Source organism: Amphiura filiformis, chromosome 20 (assembly GCF_039555335.1).
Source record: "Amphiura filiformis chromosome 20, Afil_fr2py, whole genome shotgun sequence".
Classification (NCBI taxonomy): domain Eukaryota; kingdom Metazoa; phylum Echinodermata; class Ophiuroidea; order Amphilepidida; family Amphiuridae; genus Amphiura; species Amphiura filiformis.
The window spans coordinates 2571384-2594142 of NC_092647.1; the positions used below are offsets into that span (position 1 = coordinate 2571384).

The window sequence follows — 22759 nt, forward strand, 5'->3', positions numbered from 1 at the left end:
AGCTTTTTTGACAACACAAAATGGCTGAACCATGGAATTCATTTTGCAACGAAGTGATAGGCTATACGATCACACCGAGAGAACTTGACGATGAACTGCACGATGCTGTCGCTAATTTGGAGTTTCAGTTACGATCGCCTGAACCGTCATGCGAAGATGAAATCATCCGCAATGAGACTTTTGAAACACCGCAAAATACTACCAATTTGGAACCTATGCCAGTTGTTTCAGAATCGGACGATGCTGACGAATTTGGCCGACCAAATGAACGGTATATTACCATGATTCGAGATGCACTTCTTGCTGCTAAGCATCCATTAACTGTATCAGAAATTTACCAGTTTATTATGGACAGATATCCATTCTTTCGTAATAATAATAAGCTTCATTGGAAGAATTCTGTGCGCCATAATTTGACCGCATATGTTGGAAAATTCTTCAAAAGGATGAAAAATAATACATCATCATCGGGGAAGTATCCGATTGTTTGGAGTCTTGCTCACAAATGGAGGGATATGGATAGTGTTTATTCAAAACATGCCATACCAGGAACAACACGAGAAAGACGAAGAGAACATGCTCTGCAGAAGAAGCAAAATCGCAAACTTGCTCAGGAAAAATCTGAAGAAGATGAAGACCAAAAGATGGCTTCCATCTCATGTGTTACCATGGGAATGCTTCATCCTGAAGATCAAAATGATGGTTCTTCCAATTCTGGAAATATTCTGCATTCAGAACCAATGGACTTGGGTTGTGTTAAGAAAACTACTAAGCTAAAGTCGAAAAAGAAACACCCAAGAAGCAGAAGTACTAAGAATTCAGGTATGTTTTATGTAACTTATTTGGGTAAAATAAAGAAGAAAATAATGTTTTATGAAATCTTTTCAAAAAGTCCAAGTTGGTTTTCAAACTTTTTTGAGTTAAGAGGTACTACACCCTCTATAAATTTATGTCTATTTTTGCATTTTCTCGAAAACTAATAACACAGTGGTAACAAAAGTTATGTATATTATAGGGGCAAGGAATCAATTACTACACTCAATTTCAGTGACCCAAGACAAGCGGTTTGTTATTTATGATCAGAAATAAGGATGTACCTCGTTTCCTATCATATATACTGAACCCGCTTGTCTTGAGTCACTGAAATTTCAGTGTAGTAATTGGATTCCTTGCCCCAATAATATACATAACTTTTGTTACCAGTGTGTAATTATTTTTTGGGGAAAATGCAAAAATAGTCACAAATTTACCACATGGGTGTAGTACCCCCTTAAAGCACAGGCATTCAAAATGGCATAGGCCAATGGTTAAAACCACCAACATCTTCCCAGCTGTAAATCGAAACCGTGTGTAAAAATTCCAATTAAAAAAAGTTTGCCCCTTGTTGGCTGTGGGCATTTTGATTTGGGGAGCAATTTTACCACATTTTTGTTTATTTCAAAAAATCCTGAAAAATGACATTTTCAAGTGCAAGTTGTGACATTGTTTACCGATTTTATTCTCATACATTCTTTTTACAAGCAATGTGAAATCACTATTAACATGATTAATGTCCTATGACATTTTTACCAAAGCTATCAATGAAACCTACAATGTACTCTACACTCATTTAAAACTATAAAAAAATAGCATAGATTTTTGACCAGTTGTAATTAAATTTGGGAATTTCCAGACCATTAAATATATCCCCAAAACTTGGGAATCCCCAATTTGAAACAAATCATTGAAAAAATGGGGATTCCTAGAGCACCCTAAAGGTGGTAAATTTTTACCTGAAAATTTTAGGAATTCTCAGGCTACTTTCACACAAATGTTTCTTTTGTTGTTGAAAAGGACATGATTTTTTGGGAATTCTCACTGATTAAATAAAAACATTTAGCATAGATTTTTTGACCAGTTGTATTTACCTACATTGCTGTCAAATTGAGGGGAAAACTTTTTGCATCTGGACTCTTTGGGGCTTTTCCAGAAATTAATGTCACCCCCTAAATAAGGCCAAAAAACTTGTTTGGTTGCCCTACCAAGACAAAAATATGGAGGGAGAGATTTTTTTTCATGGGCTCTTCCTCGATTTTTCCTCCATTTTGAAAAGGCTAGTACTGTATTGGCAAATGCTTGATCATTTTATGGTAAAAAATTGTGTGTTTTTGGACTGAATTTAAATGGAAATACTTCTTGTTTTTAATCAGATATGCATAAATAAATAAAATGAGTGAATAACAAATATAAAATGTCCTTGATACTGTCCAAATTTAAGGTTGTTAAAAAAAGTGCTGATGGCAACCAACCATATTTTTTTGGGCATAAGGCACCAGAAACAAAGTTGATCGGTCTTTGGATCAACCGTCGATGCTGCCTCGATGCTAGTAATTAATCAACTAATTAATCAGAATTAATGGTAAATTTGTATTAGTCAATATCATTTCGCACAAAGATTTATATATAATGGCAATTACAATAGTCAAATAATTGATTTCCTAAATAATAAGGATCGACCCAAGCATCGATGGTCGATCGAAAGATCGAGCCAATTTGTTTCTATTGCCTAAGACATGTTAATCTATAACATAAAAATTGGGAATTCCGAGACGATAAAGGAGTCTAAACTATAATCAGTCTTATTTCACTTTATCAAGGGTGAGATTTTTTCCTCTTGCCAATTTTGGAGGAATTCCTCCTTTTCTGCTTTTTTTCATACATGTACAAAAGTATTTGTCTCAAGACATCAGGAAAACACAACACCAAAGCAATGATTAGACTCCGCATTGCCCTCCCGATCATGAGGACCATTTATTAAGCTATTTATGACCATTCAACAATTTTATATTCATATACATAAATATAATTGAGATAAATAATGATATATTTCATAATATAATAATAATATAATAATCATAGCACTTTCATAGCAGTTAAGACATAATATAAATAGTTATTTATCTTCCAATAAATATTATTAATAACACAATACAAGAATTATTGGAAAAATGTGTACAACAAGCCAACCATATAGGCTGGACATGCAAGAATTGACTTCTGTATCACATTTAACCAAATTTCATCTTAAGCAAATACAGATACCTCTTTGGATCAAACAGAGGATTGAATTGGAAAACAATATTTATAACGCAATTATTAAATAAACAGAAATCTCCAAAAGAAGAAACAATGCCAACTCTATCAATGAATTAAATCTTTAAATCCCTATATAAGCTGGTAATTATTGAAAAGTCAGCCAAAATTTACTATAAAAAATATATTAATAAATGAAATAATCCACTGACAAAAACAATCAAGCCAAAAAGATACTTCAAATAAGCATAAATTACTCTACATAAAGCGTAGTAGAAAGTGGAGACAATCTACAGACAAGTTTCATCAGGTATTGACGAGACTCCATACAAAGCGTAGTAGAAAGTGGAGACAATCTACAGACAAGTTTCATCAGGTATTGACGAGACTCCATACAAAGCGCAGTAGAAAGTGGAGACAATCTACAGACGAGATTCTTCAGGATTTGAAGAAAATCCATAAAAGCATACATTTCCTTCAAAAGCGTAGTAGAAAGTGGAGACAATCTACAGACAAGTTTCATCAGGTATTGACGAGACTCCGTACAAAGCGTAGTAGTAGAAAGTGGAGACAATCTACAGACAAGTTTCATCAGGTATTGACGAGACTCCATACAAAGCGCAGTAGAAAGTGGAGACAATCTACAGACGAGATTCTTCAGGATTTGAAGAAAATCCATAAAAAGCATACATTTCCCTTCAAAAGCGTAGTAGAAAGTGGAGACAATCTACAGACAAGTTTCATCAGGTATTGACGAGACTCCATACAAAGCGTAGTAGAAAGTGGAGACAATCTACAGACGAGTCTCATCAGGTATTGACGAGACTCCATACAAAGCGTAGTAGAAAGTGGAGACAATCTACAGACAAGTTTCATCAGGTATTGACGAGACTCCATACAAAGCGTAGTAGAAAGTGGAGACAATCTACAGACGAATCTCATCAGGTATTGACGAGACTCCATACAAAGCGCAGTAGAAAGTGGAGACAATCTACAGACGAGATTCTTCAGGATTTGAAGAAAATCCATAAAAGCATACATTTCCCATTAAAAGCGTAGTAGAAAGTGGAGACAATCTACAGACAAGTTTCATCAGGTATTGACGAGACTCCATACAAAGCGTAGTAGAAAGTGGAGACAATCTACAGACGAGTCTCATCAGGTATTGACGAGACTCCATACAAAGCGTAGTAGAAAGTGGAGACAATCTACAGACAAGTTTCATCAGGTATTGACGAGACTCCATACAAAGCGTAGTAGAAAGTGGAGACAATCTGCAGACGAGATTCTTCAGGATTTGAAGAACTCCATACAAAGCATTCATAAAGCCATCACAAAGCGTAGTAGAAAGTGGAGACAATCTACTGACGAGATTCTTCAGGATTTGAAGAAAACTCCAGACAAAGCGGAGAGTAGCATAATTTGACATACTTTTATTGAAGCATCTTGGACAAATGAGATAACTGAATTACCCTTCCAGCTACTGGGAGGGTGGGTGGGATTTTTGGTCCAGCATGATCGGAGGAGCAAATGCAAGTGGCTTACTAAGAAAGGTGTGAACACAACAAAAGAAATGGAATTAAAGCAGAGACCTGATTGGCTGCACCTCACTAAAGTGCCATCTGAATGGCCAAGAATCTGGGATTGTTGCTATAACAACACAACAACCTACATCATTCCAATACCATGACCCAAATCAATAGCATAAACTTTCAAGAGGACTTGATATGGCTCAAGTGGAACTGATAGGATAATTGTCCAGACTTGGCTGCACATGAATGCCCAAGTTTCCCTGATGCTGAGACAATCTGGTTTTTAAAAGATTTTCAACTTTGAAAAACGTCATTGTTACATTAATCAATTATCAATACCGGTATTTTTTGTGTGATTTTCATCCTCTGATTAAACCTGTATCATCCATTATTCACAAGTATTCTTCCAGATTCTGATTGATGAATTACATCATTAAAATAATTAAAGCATGTAGCCAGAATTTTCTCATGCTACGTGCAATTTAGCAATAGGCCTAAGACCGGTTGAGTAATGTCAGGTTACAGGGGCATTTCCTGATCCACAGCCTCATCGCCCACATTTCTCAAAACAAAATGAGATATTTATACCACTGGAAATCTCTGGCTACATAATTTCTATGTACAAAAATTGTCTTGTCATTTAGCACAAATAATTACTTGACTGATTATAATATAACTATTAGTTTGTTTGCTGTCTACTGTAGATAGCATCTGGTATTGTATGTTTAGATGACCGAGGAAGTTGTTTGCTGTCTACTGTAGATAGCATCTGGTATTCTATGGCTAGATGACTGAGTATAGAACTATTAGGTTGTTTGCTGTCTACTGTAGATAGCATCTGGTATTCTATGGTTAGATGACCGAGTATGATATAAAATTGGATCGATTGAGCCTATATTTTAAAACTCATAGCGAGACCAATAAATATTGGGCGTAAAACATCCAATTTTATCATTATTATGTGTTGGATCCAATATTATCACAACTTGGATCCATCAAAACATAATAATAGAAGTATTAGGGTGTTTGCTGTTTACTGTAGATAGCATCTGGTATTCTATGGTTAGATGACCGAGTATAAGACTATTAGGTTGTTTGCTGTCTACTGTAGATAGCATCTAGTATTGTATCGTTAGATGACTGAGTATAGAACTATTAGGTTGTTTGCTGTCTACTTTAGATAGCATCTAGTATTGTATGGTTAGATGACTGAGTATAGAACTATTAGGTTGTTTGCTGTCTACTGTAGATAGCATCTGGTAATTCTATGGTTAGATGACAGAGTATAGAACTATTAGGTTGTTTGCTGCCTACTATAGATAGCATCTGGTATTGTATGGTTAGATGACTGAGTATAGAACTATTAGGTTGTTTGCTGTCTACTATAGATAGCATCTGGTATTCTATGGTTAGATGACTGAGTATAGAACTATTAGGTTGTTTGCTGTCTACTGTAGATAGCATCTAGTATTGTATGGTTAGATGACTGAGTATAGAACTATTAGGTTATTTGCTGTCTACTTTAGATAGAATATGGTATTGTATGGTTAGATCATTTAGATGACTGAGTATAGGACTATTAGGTTGTTTGCTGTCTACTTTAGATAGCATCTAGTATAACTTGTATGGTTATATGACTGAGTATAGGACTATTAGGTTGTTTGCTGTCTACTGTAAAAAACATCTGGTATTGTATGGTTAGATGACTGAGTATAGAACTATTAGGTCATTTGCTGTCTACTGTAGATAGCATCTAGTATTGTATTGTTAGATGACTGAGTATAGAACTATTAGGTTGTTTGCTGTCTACTGTAGATAGCATCTGGTATTCTATGGTTAGATGACCGAGTATAGAACTATCAGGTTATTTGCTGTCTACTGTAGCATCTGGTATTGTATGGTTAGATGACTGAGTATAGGACTATTAGGTTGTTTGCTGTCTACTGTAGATAGCATCTGGTATTGTATGGTTAGATGACTGAGTATAGGACTATTAGGTTGTTTGCTGTCTACTGTAGATAGCAGCTGGTATTGTATGGTTAGATGACTGAGTATAGAACTATTAGGTTGTTTGCTGTCTACTGTAGATAGCATCTGGTATTCTATGGTTAGATGACTGAGTATAGAACTATTAGGTTGTTTGCTGTCTACTGTAGATAGCATCTGGTATTGTATGGTTAGATGACTGAGTATAGAACTATTAGGTTGTTTGCTGCCTACTATAGATAGCATCTGGTATTCTATGGTTAGATGACTGAGTATAGAACTATTAGGTTATTTGCTGTCTACTGTAGATAGCATCTGGTATTGTATGTTTAGATGACCGAGGAAGTTGTTTGCTGTCTACTGTAGATAGCATCTGGTATTCTATGGTTAGATGACTGAGTATAGAACTATTAGGTTGTTTGCTGTCTACTGTAGATAGCATCTGGTATTGTATGGTTAGATGACTGAGTATAGAACTATTAGGTTCGTTTGCTGCCTACTATAGATAGCATCTGGTATTCTATGGTTAGATGACTGAGTATAGAACTATTAGGTTGTTTGCTGCCTACTATATATAGCATCTGGTATTCTATGGTTAGATGACTGAGTATAGAACTATTAGGTTATTTGCTGTCTACTGTAGATAGCATCTAGTATTGTATTGTTAGATGACTGAGTATAGAACTATTAGGTTGTTTGCTGTCTACTGTAGATAGCATCTGGTATTCTATGGTTAGATGACTGAGTATAGAACTATTAGGTTGTTTGCTGTCTACTGTAGATAGCATCTGGTATTCTATGGTTAGATGACTGAGTATAGAACTATTAGGTTGTTTGCTGTCTACTGTAGATAGCATCTGGTATTGTATGGTTAGATGACTGAGTATAGGACTATTAGGTTGTTTGCTGTCTACTGTAGATAGCAGCTGGTATTGTATGGTTAGATGACTGAGTATAGAACTATTAGGTTGTTTGCTGTCTACTGTAGATAGCATCTGGTATTCTATGGTTAGATGACTGAGTATAGGACTATTAGGTTGTTTGCTGTCTACTGTAGATAGCATCGGGTATTGTATGGTTGGATGACTGAGAATAGAACTATTAGGTTGTTTGCTGTCTACTGTAGATAGCATCTGGTATTGTATTGTTAGATGACTGAGTATAGAACTATTAGGTTGTTTGCTGTCTACTTTAGATATCATCTGGTATTGTATGGTTAGATGACTGAGTATAGGACTATTAGGTTCGTTTGCTGTCTACTGTAGACAGCATCTGGTATTATATGGTTAGATGACTGAGTATAGAACTATTAGGTTATTTGCTGTCTACTGAAGATAGCATCTGGTATTCTATGGTTTGATGACTGAGTATAGAACTATTAGGTTGTTTGCTGTCTACTGTAGATAGCATCTGGTATTGTATGGTTAGATGACTGAGTATAGAACTATTAGGTTGTTTGCTGTCTACTGTAGATAGCATCTGGTATTGTATGGTTAGATGACTGAGTATAGAACTATTAGGTTGTTTGCTGCCTACTATAGATAGCATCTGGTATTGTATGGTTAGATGACTGAGTATAGAACTATTAGGTTGTTTGCTGTCTACTGTAGATAGCATCTGGTATTGTATGGTTAGATGACTGAGTATAGAACTATTAGGTTGTTTGCTGCCTACTATAGATAGCATCTGGTATTGTATGGTTAGATGACTGAGTATAGGACTATTAGGTTGTTTGCTGTCTACTGTAGATAGCATATGGTTAGATGACTGAGTATAGAACTATTATGTTGTTTGCTGTCTACTGTAGATAGCATCTGGTATTATATGGTTAGATGACTGAGTATAGAACTATTAGGTTATTTGCTGTCTACTGTAGATAGCATCTGGTATTGTATGGTTAGATGACTGAGTATAGAACTATTAGGTTGTTTGCTGCCTACTATAGATAGCATCTGGTATTGTATGGTTAGATGACTGAGTATAGGACTATTATGTTGTTTGCTGTCTACTGTAGATAGCATCTGGTATTATATGGTTAGATGACTGAGTATAGGACTATTAGGTTGTTTGCTGTCTACTGTAGATAGCATCTGGTATTGTATGGTTAGATGACTGAGTATAGGACTATTAGGTTGTTTGCTGTCTACTGTAGATAGCATCGGGTATTGTATGGTTGGATGACTGAGAATAGAACTATTAGGTTGTTTGCTGTCTACTGAAGATAGCATCTGGTATTCTATGGTTTGATGACTGAGTATAGAACTATTAGGTTGTTTGCTGTCTACTGTAGATAGCAGCTGGTATTGTATGGTTAGATGACTGAGTATAGAACTATTAGGTTGTTTGCTGTCTACTGTAGATAGCATCTGGTATTCTATGGTTAGATGACTGAGTATAGGACTATTAGGTTGTTTGCTGTCTACTGTAGATAGCATCGGGTATTGTATGGTTGGATGACTGAGAATAGAACTATTAGGTTGTTTGCTGTCTACTGTAGATAGCATCTGGTATTCTATTGTATTGTTAGATGACTGAGTATAGAACTATTAGGTTGTTTGCTGTCTACTTTAGATATCATCTGGTATTGTATGGTTAGATGACTGAGTATAGGACTATTAGGTTCGTTTGCTGTCTACTGTAGACAGCATCTGGTATTATATGGTTAGATGACTGAGTATAGAACTATTAGGTTATTTGCTGTCTACTGAAGATAGCATCTGGTATTCTATGGTTTGATGACTGAGTATAGAACTATTAGGTTGTTTGCTGTCTACTGTAGATAGCATCTGGTATTGTATGGTTAGATGACTGAGTTTAGAACTATTAGGTTGTTTGCTGTCTACTGTAGATAGCATCTGGTATTGTATGGTTAGATGACTGAGTATAGAACTATTAGGTTGTTTGCTGTCTACTGTAGATAGCATCTGGTATTCTATGGTTAGATGACTGAGTATAGAACTATTAGGTTGTTTGCTGTCTACTGTAGATAGCATCTGGTATTGTATGGTTAGATGACTGAGTATAGAACTATTAGGTTATTTGCTGTCTACTGAAGATAGCATCTGGTATTCTATGGTTTGATGACTGAGTATAGAACTATTAGGTTGTTTGCTGTCTACTGTAGATAGCATCTGGTATTGTATGGTTAGATGACTGAGTTTAGAACTATTAGGTTCGTTTGCTGTCTACTGTAGATAGCATCTGGTATTGTATGGTTTGATGACTGAGTATAGAACTATTAGGTTGTTTGCTGTCTACTGTAGATAGCATCTGGTATTGTATGGTTAGATGACTGAGTATAGAACTATTAGGTTATTTGCTGTCTACTGAAGATAGCATCTGGTATTCTATGGTTTGATGACTGAGTATAGAACTATTAGGTTGTTTGCTGTCTACTGTAGATAGCATCTGGTATTGTATGGTTAGATGACTGAGTATAGAACTATTAGGTTGTTTGCTGTCTACTGTAGATAGCATCTGGTATTGTATGGTTTGATGACTGAGTATAGAACTATTAGGTTGTTTGCTGTCTACTGTAGATAGCATCTGGTATTGTATGGTTAGATGACTGAGTATAGAACTATTAGGTTATTTGCTGTCTACTGAAGATAGCATCTGGTATTCTATGGTTTGATGACTGAGTATAGAACTATTAGGTTGTTTGCTGTCTACTGTAGATATAGCATCTGGTATTGTATGGTTAGATGACTGAGTATAGAACTATTAGGTTATTTGCTGTCTACTGAAGATAGCATCTGGTATTCTATGGTTTGATGACTGAGTATAGAACTATTAGGTTGTTTGGTGTCTATTGTAGATAGCATCTAGTATTGTATGGTTAGATGACTGAGTATAGAACTATTAGGTTGTTTGCTGTCTACTGTAGATAGCATCTGGTATTGTATGGTTAGATGACTGAGTTTAGAACTATTAGGTTCGTTTGCTGTCTACTGTAGATAGCATCTGGTATTGTATGGTTAGATGACTGAGTATAGAACTATTAGGTTGTTTGCTGTCTACTGTAGATAGCATTATAGTATTGTATGGTTAGATGACTTGAGTATAGAACTATTAGGTTGTTTGCTGTCTACTGAAGATAGCATCTGGTATTGTATGGTTAGATGACTGAGTATAGAACTATTAGGTTGTTTGCTGTCTACTGTAGATAGCATCTGGTATTGTATGGTTAGATGACTGAGTATAGAACTATTAGGTTATTTGCTGTCTTTACTGTACATAGCATCTGGTATTGTATGGTTAGATGACTGAGTATAGAACTACAGGGTGTCCCAGAATGATTTGTACCGTGTTTGAACAAATTATCGAAAATATATAGTCAACAGTGTATCTAATTTTAATAAGTGCAATACAATGCCACACATGTCTCCTACTTATTCTGTGACTTTCATGGAAATAGCTTGATTCGTTTTGACGTGACATTGTTATTACTGAAAATTGCATGTATGTAATTTACAGTGCAAAGGTATCATAACACATGGATCCTTTATCACCATCGTCCAGCCGCACTGTGCAATATATTGGAGAAATCCTACATTCTTTGATAGGAAATAACATCAAATTTGGCACAGATGTAGAGCTTACAATGCTAAATAATTCTTGATATGGGATTAAGTGAAACATTTCAATATGACATCAGATATTTAGGTTGAAAAACATACTTTTTATGTGATTTTTACCCAAAAATGTCATTATTACAGAGGATATACCTTCCTCAAGGATCCTCCGCAGTAAATTTTAATCTTATTCGTTGCATAGATGTGGGTTTGCCCATATACTGTGGACATAAATGCATGCTGTGACACTAAGGACGAACCTTCTCTACACTTTTATGAAAAATCCATCCCTGCCGGCATTTCAAATGATGAAAAACTCACACACCTCAATAATTGTCTTCAAAACCGCCACCAAAGAAAGATTAGTTTAAGGTCATTCAAGCATATAGCAAATCCTTTATTTCATACAATGACCCCGTTTACACAGAGAGAAGTCGACTTCAATTGCGACATCGAATTCAGATTGCGACTAAGGATTAGCATAAATTATTTCTTGACGGGGTGTTTACACGGTAGTCGATTTCAAAACAAATTATGAATTCAAATTTTATGCCATCACTTGCTCATGTTTCAAATTACCATTATGAAATCGACTTCTAATTACGTGTTCGTTTACACTGCAAAAGTCGACTTTGAAGTCGACTTTGAATTCGACAAATGTTGCTCCGGGTCATCATTCGAAGTCGACTTCTGAAGTCGAGTTCAAAATGCGACGACCCTGTTTACACACAAATGAAGTCGAGTTCAAAGTCGGCTAAAGTCGACTACAGGCTCTGTGTAAACGGGGTCAATGATTGCTTCGTAACATCATAAATAAACGATTAAAAATCTACTATTTAGTAGAAGTAAGAACAGGATACAGCAATATACTGCATAATAGTCCAGTCAAAGTGGGTTTTGACTCACCACTAATTGCAACAGAATTTTTTTCACTGCTATGAATGTTAGAGATGTCCCCTGAACAGCATACAAAAAGTATACCAAAATATACTTGGTGGAAATGTAGTTTTTTTTTTTTTTTTTCATACAGGGGTCAAATTTCAAAATCGCTCCAATCATTTTAAAAACTATACCAAATTATTCCTCTAGTCATAAGGATTCAGAAAAAATATAGTTTGCCATATCTGTAATGTACGGTTCTTGAGTTATAACCGAAAAGGTCAAAGGTCAAATATTGGGTTCAACAGAGGTCAAAAAACTAAACATTGTCTGATTTTAACAAAAATGGTCTCAAATTGTTCGGCTTGCAAACATAATTCATTTAAAGAATATTTGCACTGTTTAGGTTGTTTAATTACATGTGTAAGATCGAAAACTAGATCGGGGTCAATAGAGTTCAATGGTCAATGACCTCTTACCCTGCTACCTAGGTGACGAAACATCCAAGATATGGCAAACTATTCTTATTTTGGAGTGTGTTTAAAGGACGAACACATTGAGACCATTTTTTAAGGAGATCGGAGCATTTTTTCGAAGTTGACCCACGTGGAGCCCACAATTTGACCTTTGACCTTTTTGCCTATAACTTGAGAATGGTACATCTCAGATAGGACAAACTATACTTTTTCTGAATCCTTAAGACTACTAGAGGAATACTTTGGTATAGTTTTTAAAAAGATTAAAGTAATTTTGAAATTTGACCCCTGTATGACCTTTTCCCGCCAAAAAATACCTTTCCACCAAGTATATTTTAGTATATTTTTGGTATGATGTTCAGGGGACATCTCTAAAATGTATAAAAGTGAAAAAAATTCTGTTGCAATTAGTGGTGGGTGACACCACTAATTTGTTTAGATTGACTGGACTATAACATTACTTTGTGCTGAACGGTTAGTAATTTTACAGATTTTCACAATAGGTTGCTTTGTCAAAACTTGGAATTCACCATTTTTACGCAATCCTCTCTAACTTCTACTAGAAACATCCAATTTTTAAAATCTAAAAAATCTGAGAAAGCTAAATATAATGTAGAACTTAAAATGCAAAACAATATGACCAATAGAAATGCCGTTCATACCTAGTAAAAGATTCTTTCTTTCTCGGTATAAATCACTCTGGGACACCCTGTATTAGGTTGTTTGCTGTCTACTGTAGATAGTCTGCACTATGCCTGGTCGAGCACCCTCACAGACCCGAACGTAGTGAGGGTGCTTGGTATATCCGCCATGTTTCAAATACATGGATGGCCAGCATAATGGCCCGCAAATTTAAGCTTTATGAGAAGTCTATTTTAGTTGCAAAATGAGAACACAGAGTGGCTTATCTTTAACCCACATTCTCAATCTCTCATGCCAGAGTTTAAAATAAAACGATCCCTAACTAATTATCAAAAGATCTTAAATTTAATTTCTTGAAACGTGCCGGCGAAACGATTTGTTGACAAGTAACAATCCTTGTTCCGACACCGATACCGTTCACTCGGCTTCATTCGGCAAACCACATGATCACTCAGGTGAACTAGGATTGGATGATCGATTGCGTTAAATTTTATCCAGGTTACCGGGCCATGCCTAATGATGATATACTGCCTTGGAAATATTTTTAACCACATTGCAAAATGATCGGAAATACGCCATCAAGGCGACTCGATCGGTAAGCATCATTGAAACTAAGCAATATTTAGTATTTCTTCTTTTGATTTTTTCGATAAAATTGTAGTTTACAGTTTTGAATAGTTTGATGGGAGTGGATTTAAAAACCAGTCCACTAGTAGACGTTGTAATTGACAGTTTGACAGTTCCGCCGGAGGATAATGTGAATCCATAAGATATGGCGATCAATTTCACGATTAAAATCTTTCCTTTGGGGCGATTTCCATTTCTTGCTATCATTTAAAGCCTGAAAGCATCAATACTAAAGATAAGGCTATCAGTCGCTTGTGCAGATATATGTTAACATTGGATTCCATTTCTTGTTTATTGTTCACTGTATGAAAAGCCTGTTCTGTTGTATCTTGTATTGGTTGTATTTCCCACATATAAGATAGCACCTGGATTTATATGGTTCGATGACTGAGTATAGAACTATTAGGTCGTTTGCTGTCTACTGTAGATAGCATCTGGTATTGTATGGTTAGATGACTGAGTTTAGAACTATTAGGTTGTTTGCTGTCTACTGTAGATAGCATCTGGTATTGTATGGTTAGATGACTGAGTATAGAACTACTAGGTTGTTTGCTGTCTACTGTAGATAGCATCTGGTATTGTATGGTTAGATGACTGAGTATAGAACTATTAGGTTGTTTGGTGTCTACTGTAGATAGCATCTGGTATTGTATGGATGGTTAGATGACTGACTTTAGAACTATTAGGTTGTTTGCTGTCTACTGTAGATAGTATCTGGTATGCTATGGTTAGATGACTGAGTATAGAACTATTAGGTCATTTGCTGTCTACTGTAGATAGCATCTGGTATTGTATGGTTAGATGACTGAGTATAGAACTATTAGGTTCGTTTGCTGCCTACTGTAGATAGCATCTGGTATTGTATGGTTAGATGACTGAGTATAGAACTATTAGGTTGTTTGCTGTCTACTGTAGATAGCATCTGGTATTGTATGGTTAGATGACTGAGTTAAGAACTATTCGTAGGGATAACCATCAACATTTCATGTTGCCCCTATTGCTACAAAAGATTGTTTTCTGGATAGAACTCATCAACAGAAGTATTTTGGTGGTTTAATGGTCAAAATCTGTCAAAAACTTTTCGAATTATGAATTATCAAAGTTTCCCATTCTGACCGGTCATTGGAACGAAATAAAATGACAAGGTCCAAAAATAGCAATTGGGAGCAAAATTGGCATAAGCATATATTTTACCTTTATATATTTCTTTATTTTAACATACCGGTATATGCAAACATGAAACAAGCATATTGTGAAAGTATCAAAGGGGTTTCTTATGAAATGGCAATTTACTAGTCATGGCATCAATTATTTTTTTTCAAACCGAGGCATTGAAATCATGCATTTAGAAAACATTTGCCAAAAATCATCCAAGATGGCCGATATGGCACAAAATCAAAATTGCACTAAGTCTAGGTGAACTTTTTTTTTCACAACCAAGAATTTCAATGTTATTGGGTTTAATATGACCAATTAGTAGGTGTATGCAAACAATTAACATTTTAAGTGCCATTGAAGGTCATTGACTCATTCACAACAATAGAGGTTATCCACTTCACTCATCATGCTCATGTGTGACTTCTAACAAAAGGTGCTGGTTCCCTTAGTATTCCTTATTCAATATGTTCAAACCAATTCAATGCATGACCTCGGAGTTACCTGCATGACTTTCGCGGGCTATTTTGAAACATTCAGGTACTTCTTCTGAAAGTCCTAAACAAGGTATAGCCAGCAGCAAGTTGTAGATGGTATAGGCCTAAATATAAGAAAATGTTTAGGGTTGAGATCAGGTGAAAAATACATCGAATGAGCATGAAACTTCACATTTATGTTCAGAAAGGTGTCTTCTTAACATGATTTGAAAGGAGTATGAACATGCCAAAGGGAAGCTGGTGATTTAATTTGTAACTCGAGATCTACTTGTTCAATTTTTTAACCTTTTTACAGAGGGTATGATACTGCCAACTCTGCCAAATTACAGCTCAGTAGGCCACATTTTCACCTGATCTTACTGATCTGAATATTTTGTGCCATTCTTGAGCAGTGCACTGGCAATTAAGCGCACTGTGACGATGGACCAATTTTGACTCGCACTTACAAGAAAACGAAATAAGTTATGTTGCTGTAATTTGCAAGACAGTTACAAAATACAATTGGCATTAACTTCCCCAATTTTAACAGAACAATATTGAAAAATAAAAGAATGAGATCAATTTAGAAATGTCTGTGCAAGCAGTGCACAGTTGAGCTCCCTGCATGTCTATGGGAGTGTTCTAATCAAGCTGATGGTTCATTGGTCATCCCTACTATTAGGTTGTTTGCTGTCTACTGTAGATAGCATCTGGTATTGTATGGTTAGATGACTGAGTTTAGAACTATTATGTTGTTTGCTGTCTACTGTAGATAGCATCTGGTATTGTATGGTTAGATGACTGAGTATAGAACTATTAGGTTGTTTGCTGTCTACTGTAGATAGCATCTGGTATTGTATGGTTAGATGACTGAGTATAGAACTATTAGGTTGTTTGCTGTCTACTGTAGATAGTATCTGGTATTGTATGGTTAGATGACTGAGTATAGAACTATTAGGTTGTTTGCTGTCTACTGTAGATAGCATCTGGTATTGTATGGTTAGATGACTGAGTATAGAACTATTAGGTTGTTTGCTGTCTACTGTAGATAGCATCTAGTATTGTATGGTTAGATGACTGAGTATAAAACTTAGGTTCTTGCTGTCTACTGTAGATAGCATCTGGTATTGTATGGTTAGATGACTGAGTATAGAACTATTAGGTTGTTTGCTGTCTACTGTAGATAGCATCTGGTATTGTATGGTTAGATGACTGAGTATAGAACTATTAGGTTGTTTGCTGTCTACTGTAGATAGCATCTGGTATTGTATGGTTTGATGACTGAGTATAGAACTATTAGGTTGTTTGCTGTCTACTGTAGATAGCATCTGGTATTGTATGGTTAGATGACTGAGTTTAGAACTATTAGGTTGTTTGCTGTCTACTGTAGATAGCATATGGTTAGATGACTGAGTATAGAACTATTAGGTTGTTTGCTGTCTACTGTAGATAGCATCTGGTATTATATGGTTAGATGACTGAGTATAGAACTATTAGGTTGTTTGCTGTCTACTGTAGATAGCATCTGGTATTGTATGGTTTGATGACTGAGTATAGAACTATTAGGTTGTTTGCTGTCTACTGTAGATAGCATCTGGTATTGTATGGTTAGATGACTGAGTATAGGACTATTAGGTTGTTTGCTGTCTACTGTAGATAGCATCTGGTATTGTATGGTTAGATGACTGAGTATAGAACTATTAGGTTGTTTGCTGTCTACTGTAGATAGCATCTGGTATTATATGGTTAGATGACTGAGTATAGAACTATTAGGTTGTTTGCTGTCTACTGTAGATACCATCTGGTATTCTATGGTTAGATGACTGAGTATAGAACTATTAGGTTGTTTGCTGTCTACTGTAGATAGCATCTGGTATTGTATGTTTAGGTAACTGAGTATAGAACTACTAGGTTCGTTTGCTGTCTACTGTAGATAGCATCTGGTATTATATGGTTAGATGACTGAGTATAGAACTATTAGGTTGTTTGCTGTCTACTGTAGATAGCATCTGGTATTGTATGGTTGGATGACTGAGAATAGAACTATTAGGTTGTTTGCTGTCTACTGTAGATAGCATCTGGTATTGTATGGTTAGATGACTGAGTATAGAACTATTAGGTTGTTTGCTGTCTACTGTAGATAGCATCTAGTATTCTATGGTTAGATGACTGAGTATAGAACTATTAGGTTGTTTGCTGTCTACTGTAGATAGCATCTGGTATTCTATGGTTTGATGACTGAGTATAGAACTATTAGGTTGTTTGCTGTCTACTGTAGATACCATCTGGTATTCTATGGTTAGATGACTGAGTATAGAACTATTAGGTTATTTGCTGTCTACTGTAGATAGCATCTAGTATTGTATGGTTAGATGACTGAGTATAAAACTTAGGTTCTTGCTGTCTACTGTAGATAGCATCTGGTATTGTATGGTTAGATGACTGAGTATAGAACTATTAGGTTGTTTGCTGTCTACTGAAGATAGCATCTGGTATTGTATGGTTAGATGACTGAGTATAGGACTATTAGGTTGTTTGCTGTCTACTGTAGATAGCATCTGGTATTGTATGGTTAGATGACTGAGTATAGGACTATTAGGTTGTTTGCTGTCTACTGTAGATAGCATATGGTTAGATGACTGAGTATAGAACTATTAGGTTATTTGCTGTCTACTGTAGATAGCATCTGGTATTATATGGTTAGATGACTGAGTATAGAACTATTAGGTTGTTTGCTGTCTACTGTAGATAGCATCTGGTATTCTATGGTTAGATGACTGAGTATAGAACTATTAGGTTATTTGCTGTCTACTGTAGATAGCATCTGGTATTGTATGGTTAGATGACTGAGTATAGAACTATTAGGTTATTTGCTGTCTACTGTAGATAGCATCTGGTATTGTATGGTTAGATGACTGAGTATAGAACTATTAGGTTATTTGCTGTCTACTGTAGATAGCATCTGGTATTGTATGGTTAGATGACTGAGTATAGAACTATTAGGTTGTTTGCTGCCTACTATAGATAGCATCTGGTATTGTATGGTTAGATGACTGAGTATAGAACTATTAGGTTGTTTGCTGTCTACTGTAGATAGCATCTGGTATTCTATGGTTAGATGACTGAGTATAGAACTATTAGGTTATTTGCTGTCTACTGTAGATAGCATCTGGTATTGTATGGTTAGATGACTGAGTTTAGAACTATTAGGTTGTTTGCTGTCTACTGTAGATAGTATCTGGTATTGTATGGTTAGATGACTGAGTATAGAACTATTAGGTTGTTTGCTGTCTACTGTAGATAGCATCTGGTATTCTATGGTTAGATGACTGAGTATAGAACTATTAGGTTGTTTGCTGTCTACTGTAGATAGCATCTGGTATTGTATGGTTAGATGACTGAGTATAGAACTATTAGGTTGTTTGCTGTCTACTGTAGATAGCATCTGGTATTCTATGGTTAGATGACTGAGTATAGAACTATTAGGTTATTTGCTGTCTACTGTAGATAGCATCTGGTATTGTATGGTTAGATGACTGAGTTTAGAACTATTAGGTTGTTTGCTGTCTACTGTAGATAGTATCTGGTATTGTATGGTTAGATGACTGAGTATAGAACTATTAGGTTGTTTGCTGCCTACTATAGATAGCATCTGGTATTGTATGGTTAGATGACTGAGTATAGAACTATTAGGTTATTTGCTGTCTACTGTAGATAGCATCTGGTATTGTATGGTTAGATGACTGAGTATAGAACTATTAGGTTGTTTGCTGTCTACTGTAGATAGTATCTGGTATTGTATGGTTAGATGACTGAGTTTAGAACTATTAGGTTATTTACTGTCTACTGTAGATAGCATCTGGTATTCTATGGTTAGATGACTGAGTATAGAACTATTAGGTTGTTTGCTGTCTACTGTAGATAGCATCTGGTATTGTATGGTTAGATGACTGAGTATAGAACTATTAGATTAGGTTGTTTGCTGTCTACTGTAGATAGTATGTGAATGAGCCATGCCCCTCCCTACTAAATTCCACGCAATCAATATTGAATTTGGGAGTTTTGCTAGTAGTATCCAACATTGATTGGAATGGGAGGGTTGAGGGGTTAAGAAAAGGTTGGAATTTGCACAAAGAACCCAACAATTCAGCATGTTACATATAATGCACACATTACCATACATAATGTGAGTACATTTTTTCAATAAGTGTTGTAACAAATTTTGCAGAACATTGTAGTTTACTTAAATGATAAATATTTAATGGGTTAAATTTTTATACTAATTATTTTTCTGTTTTACCTGTTTAACATCGTATTTAGATAAGTCAAAACAGCACTGTAAATCAACACCACCAAATACCCAAGCAACTCAACATGATCCACAGCAACCACCATCTCATCAGACCTTACCAAAGACCTCCACTTCTCCAAGCACCATTGATGACTTCACAGAGCACAATTCACCCATCGATGTTCCCAGCAGTCCTCTGCCAGTATCACCCGCACCTGCCAACCAAGACTTTGTGTTCTTTGATTGCCAAGGTGTCACTTGCCTTGGAATCCCAACGCCTCCGAGTAGCGTATGTAGTAACAACTCATCCACCCTCAACGATGAGATATCACCAGACCCCGAGGAGATGGCGGAAGATGCTGGAGGAAGTCCGTTTCCATTGCTGACCGCTGTTTTGAAAGAGATGAAACATGAGTTGACGACGGCCGGCTTGTGTCATCAGGGGACTGAAGAGAATGACTCTAAAATGCTAACATTTGGTGAGTTGATAATTGTATTCAAATATGTTTTTTATACTTTCACATGCCACCTGCTGGTATTAAATTAAATAGTGCAATTGATGACTTGATTTTGTTCCATATTGTTTTGTTTACAATCATGATACTTCCAAGGCCCATATGCAAACATTTTTGCGGGGTGCTGAACTTCCAAAATAAAGAAGTGGGTTTCATCCCGGGGTACTCACTACTCAGTACAAATGACCATACGGGGACGTGCCGCAAACATGGGTAGTATTTTCAGCTTTCTGGTATATCAATGGCCCCTTTTTCAAAGCCCATTTTGGTATATGAATGGGTCCTTTTTCAAAATTTTCTCAATTTTTTCGAAAACAGCCCAATTTTTCCTTAATCTAGCCAAAATTTTCCCAAAATTTTGGGAAAATTTGTAAAACTTGTAAAACTAAGACAATTTTGGGTAAATTCGGCCGAAAATTTTGACTTTTGATATATCAATGGGTCCAAATTTCTTGAAAAATTGGTATATTTATGGGTCTACTTCCAAAATCTCAGCGGCACGTCCCTACCAAAACCAAACTTGAGTACCCCGGGTCTCATCCCACACATAATTGATTTTTTAGCACTATTTTGAGTAGTTCAACATCAAAGGCGGTCCCTTTGTTAGTAACCCTGTTTTTACTAAAAACGTTTGCGACAGAAAACTCAATATAGTGGCTCTTGATATTTAGGGTGCACTGCACAACGCATGAATACCAAAAGTACAAAAGTTGCCCTCTAAAGCTAACCACTTATAACTAACCTAACCCAAAGGATAAACTTTAAAATATGCCATGCTTTTTCATTTTCTCATTCTTGCAACTTTTATTTTCTACAGCCAGTTTAACAGAGCAAGATGACGGCGAACAGGATGATGCTACCGCTGCATTACTCCAGCATGCATCAGATTTAGAGATCCCGTCCATCCTGAGTCCGATATCCCCTCTTGATCTGACGCCATCCTCTTTGTTAGATCCACCTGCAACATCACCATCTCAACCACCTCTGACGTCATCTATGGAGACTCAACAAACCAAGAGCACCAATGATTCTGAGGAGGACAAAGTCAAACTAGATAGAATGGCCCAATGCCTGCAGTCGTCAGGAACCCCCTTGAAGCAGACATCAAAGAGACAGAAAGCAAAGAAGTTATCAAAGATAAAACCAGCTGCGCCGAAAAAGTCTTCAAATGCCAAGGTCGGACGACAGTCGCCACCTCCACTAACCCTTATTAGGAATCCTGCACAAAGGATTGTCAGGAATAATGCAAACGTGCCAATGTATATTCTTGTACCAGCCACGCCCCAGTTTGTTTCATCAGCATCAACAGCCTTTGTCGCACCGGTACCACATCGTCCGCAGTCTTGCATGATGATGCCCGCGTCAAGGTCAGGGGCCTTGATTAGGCCGGACATTGAAATCATACGCCATATCCCTGGGCCATGTTGTCAACCGGCTGCACGAGTCACTCCAGCATCAATGCCAAAGCTAGCCCCTATCGGACGATTTCCCCGTTCTCGGTCGTGGAACCTTCCTATAACAGAATACCTCCCCGAGATAGCGGTGACGGATATGTGTCAGACGCTTCAATGCGACGACTGGGATGTCAACCTGGAACTGCATCCGATGTTCAAAACGACCATCCTCCAAGGTTTTGAATATGAACCTCACTGCCTGAGGCCATTCGCATCAGAATGCCGGTTTTCTCTGTACGATTCCGGGCTGCTGCAACAACCGGAAATATCAGTGTCCTCAATGGTGGACTCTGTTGGAAATAGTTTGACAGCCTCATCCAGAGAGGTAAGAAGCAGTCTTCCGCCCGACGCAATTTGTCCACCGCTGTTTTGGAGTTCCATGCAGGCAACTTCAGCAGAATCATCTTGTGATGATTCAGAATAGAATATGTAACAAAGGGTTTTTTTTTTCTATGAAAGATCCAGGGGTTATAAAACAGGTTACACTTTGGTGGTTTGGTAACTAGTTGACAATAAAGTATTATTTTGTTATAGTTTTTTATGAAGCAAGGTTTTATGGTTATGTGTCCTTCCCATTCACCCCTTTAGGTCCCACCATTATTGGGTAGAGCCTCAAACTGGTAATAGACATGAAAGAAAGAATTACGTCACTTTACACAATGTTATATGACTTGTTCAATCCCCATTCATGCATGCTGCCAGATCAAGATTCTACCTTCAAACTTGATGACCATGCAAAGAAGTGAATACAATGCACCATCAGATTTCAAAAGCATATGGACACTGGACTATTCCAGTTGAATTCATATACCCCCTATGGAAGACATGACCTTAATCTTTCACAAAGGGAGTGTGAATTGCAAATGGAATTACCTGAATATGTATGGATTCCAACTGGAGTAGCCCAAGTTTAGGACAGGATATTAAGTTTTCTCACCCCTTTTAATATACCATTGTGTACGGTACTGCTCTTTGAAGTTAAAAAACAAGCTTTCAGTCTAAGCTATAGTCAAGCAGATGATTGTTGAAATCCTCTTTATACTGATTGAATTACTGAATCCTCGCCAGAAAACCAGGCAA

General features: G+C 36.5%; 1 protein-coding gene across 1 annotated transcript; it reads left to right on the plus strand.

The window, feature by feature from the left end:
* Positions 1-20: 20 nt before the first annotated feature.
* On the plus strand, positions 21-22103 carry LOC140142996 (uncharacterized). The gene is made up of 3 exons (XM_072165024.1): positions 21-822; positions 19740-20189; positions 21043-22103. The coding sequence occupies exons 1-3, from the start codon at positions 21-23 to the stop codon at positions 22101-22103; spliced, it is 2313 nt and encodes a 770-aa protein (XP_072021125.1).
* The last annotated feature ends 656 nt before the right edge of the window (positions 22104-22759 follow it).

Coding starts and splice junctions, on each gene's coding strand:
- LOC140142996 (XM_072165024.1), top strand. CDS start 21: ATGGCTGAACCATGGAATTCATTTTGCAACGAAGTGATAGGCTATACG. Junction 823..19,739: donor CAGAAGTACTAAGAATTCAG/GTATGTTTTATG, acceptor CATCGTATTTAG/ATAAGTCAAAACAGCACTGT. Junction 20,190..21,042: donor CTCTAAAATGCTAACATTTG/GTGAGTTGATAA, acceptor TATTTTCTACAG/CCAGTTTAACAGAGCAAGAT.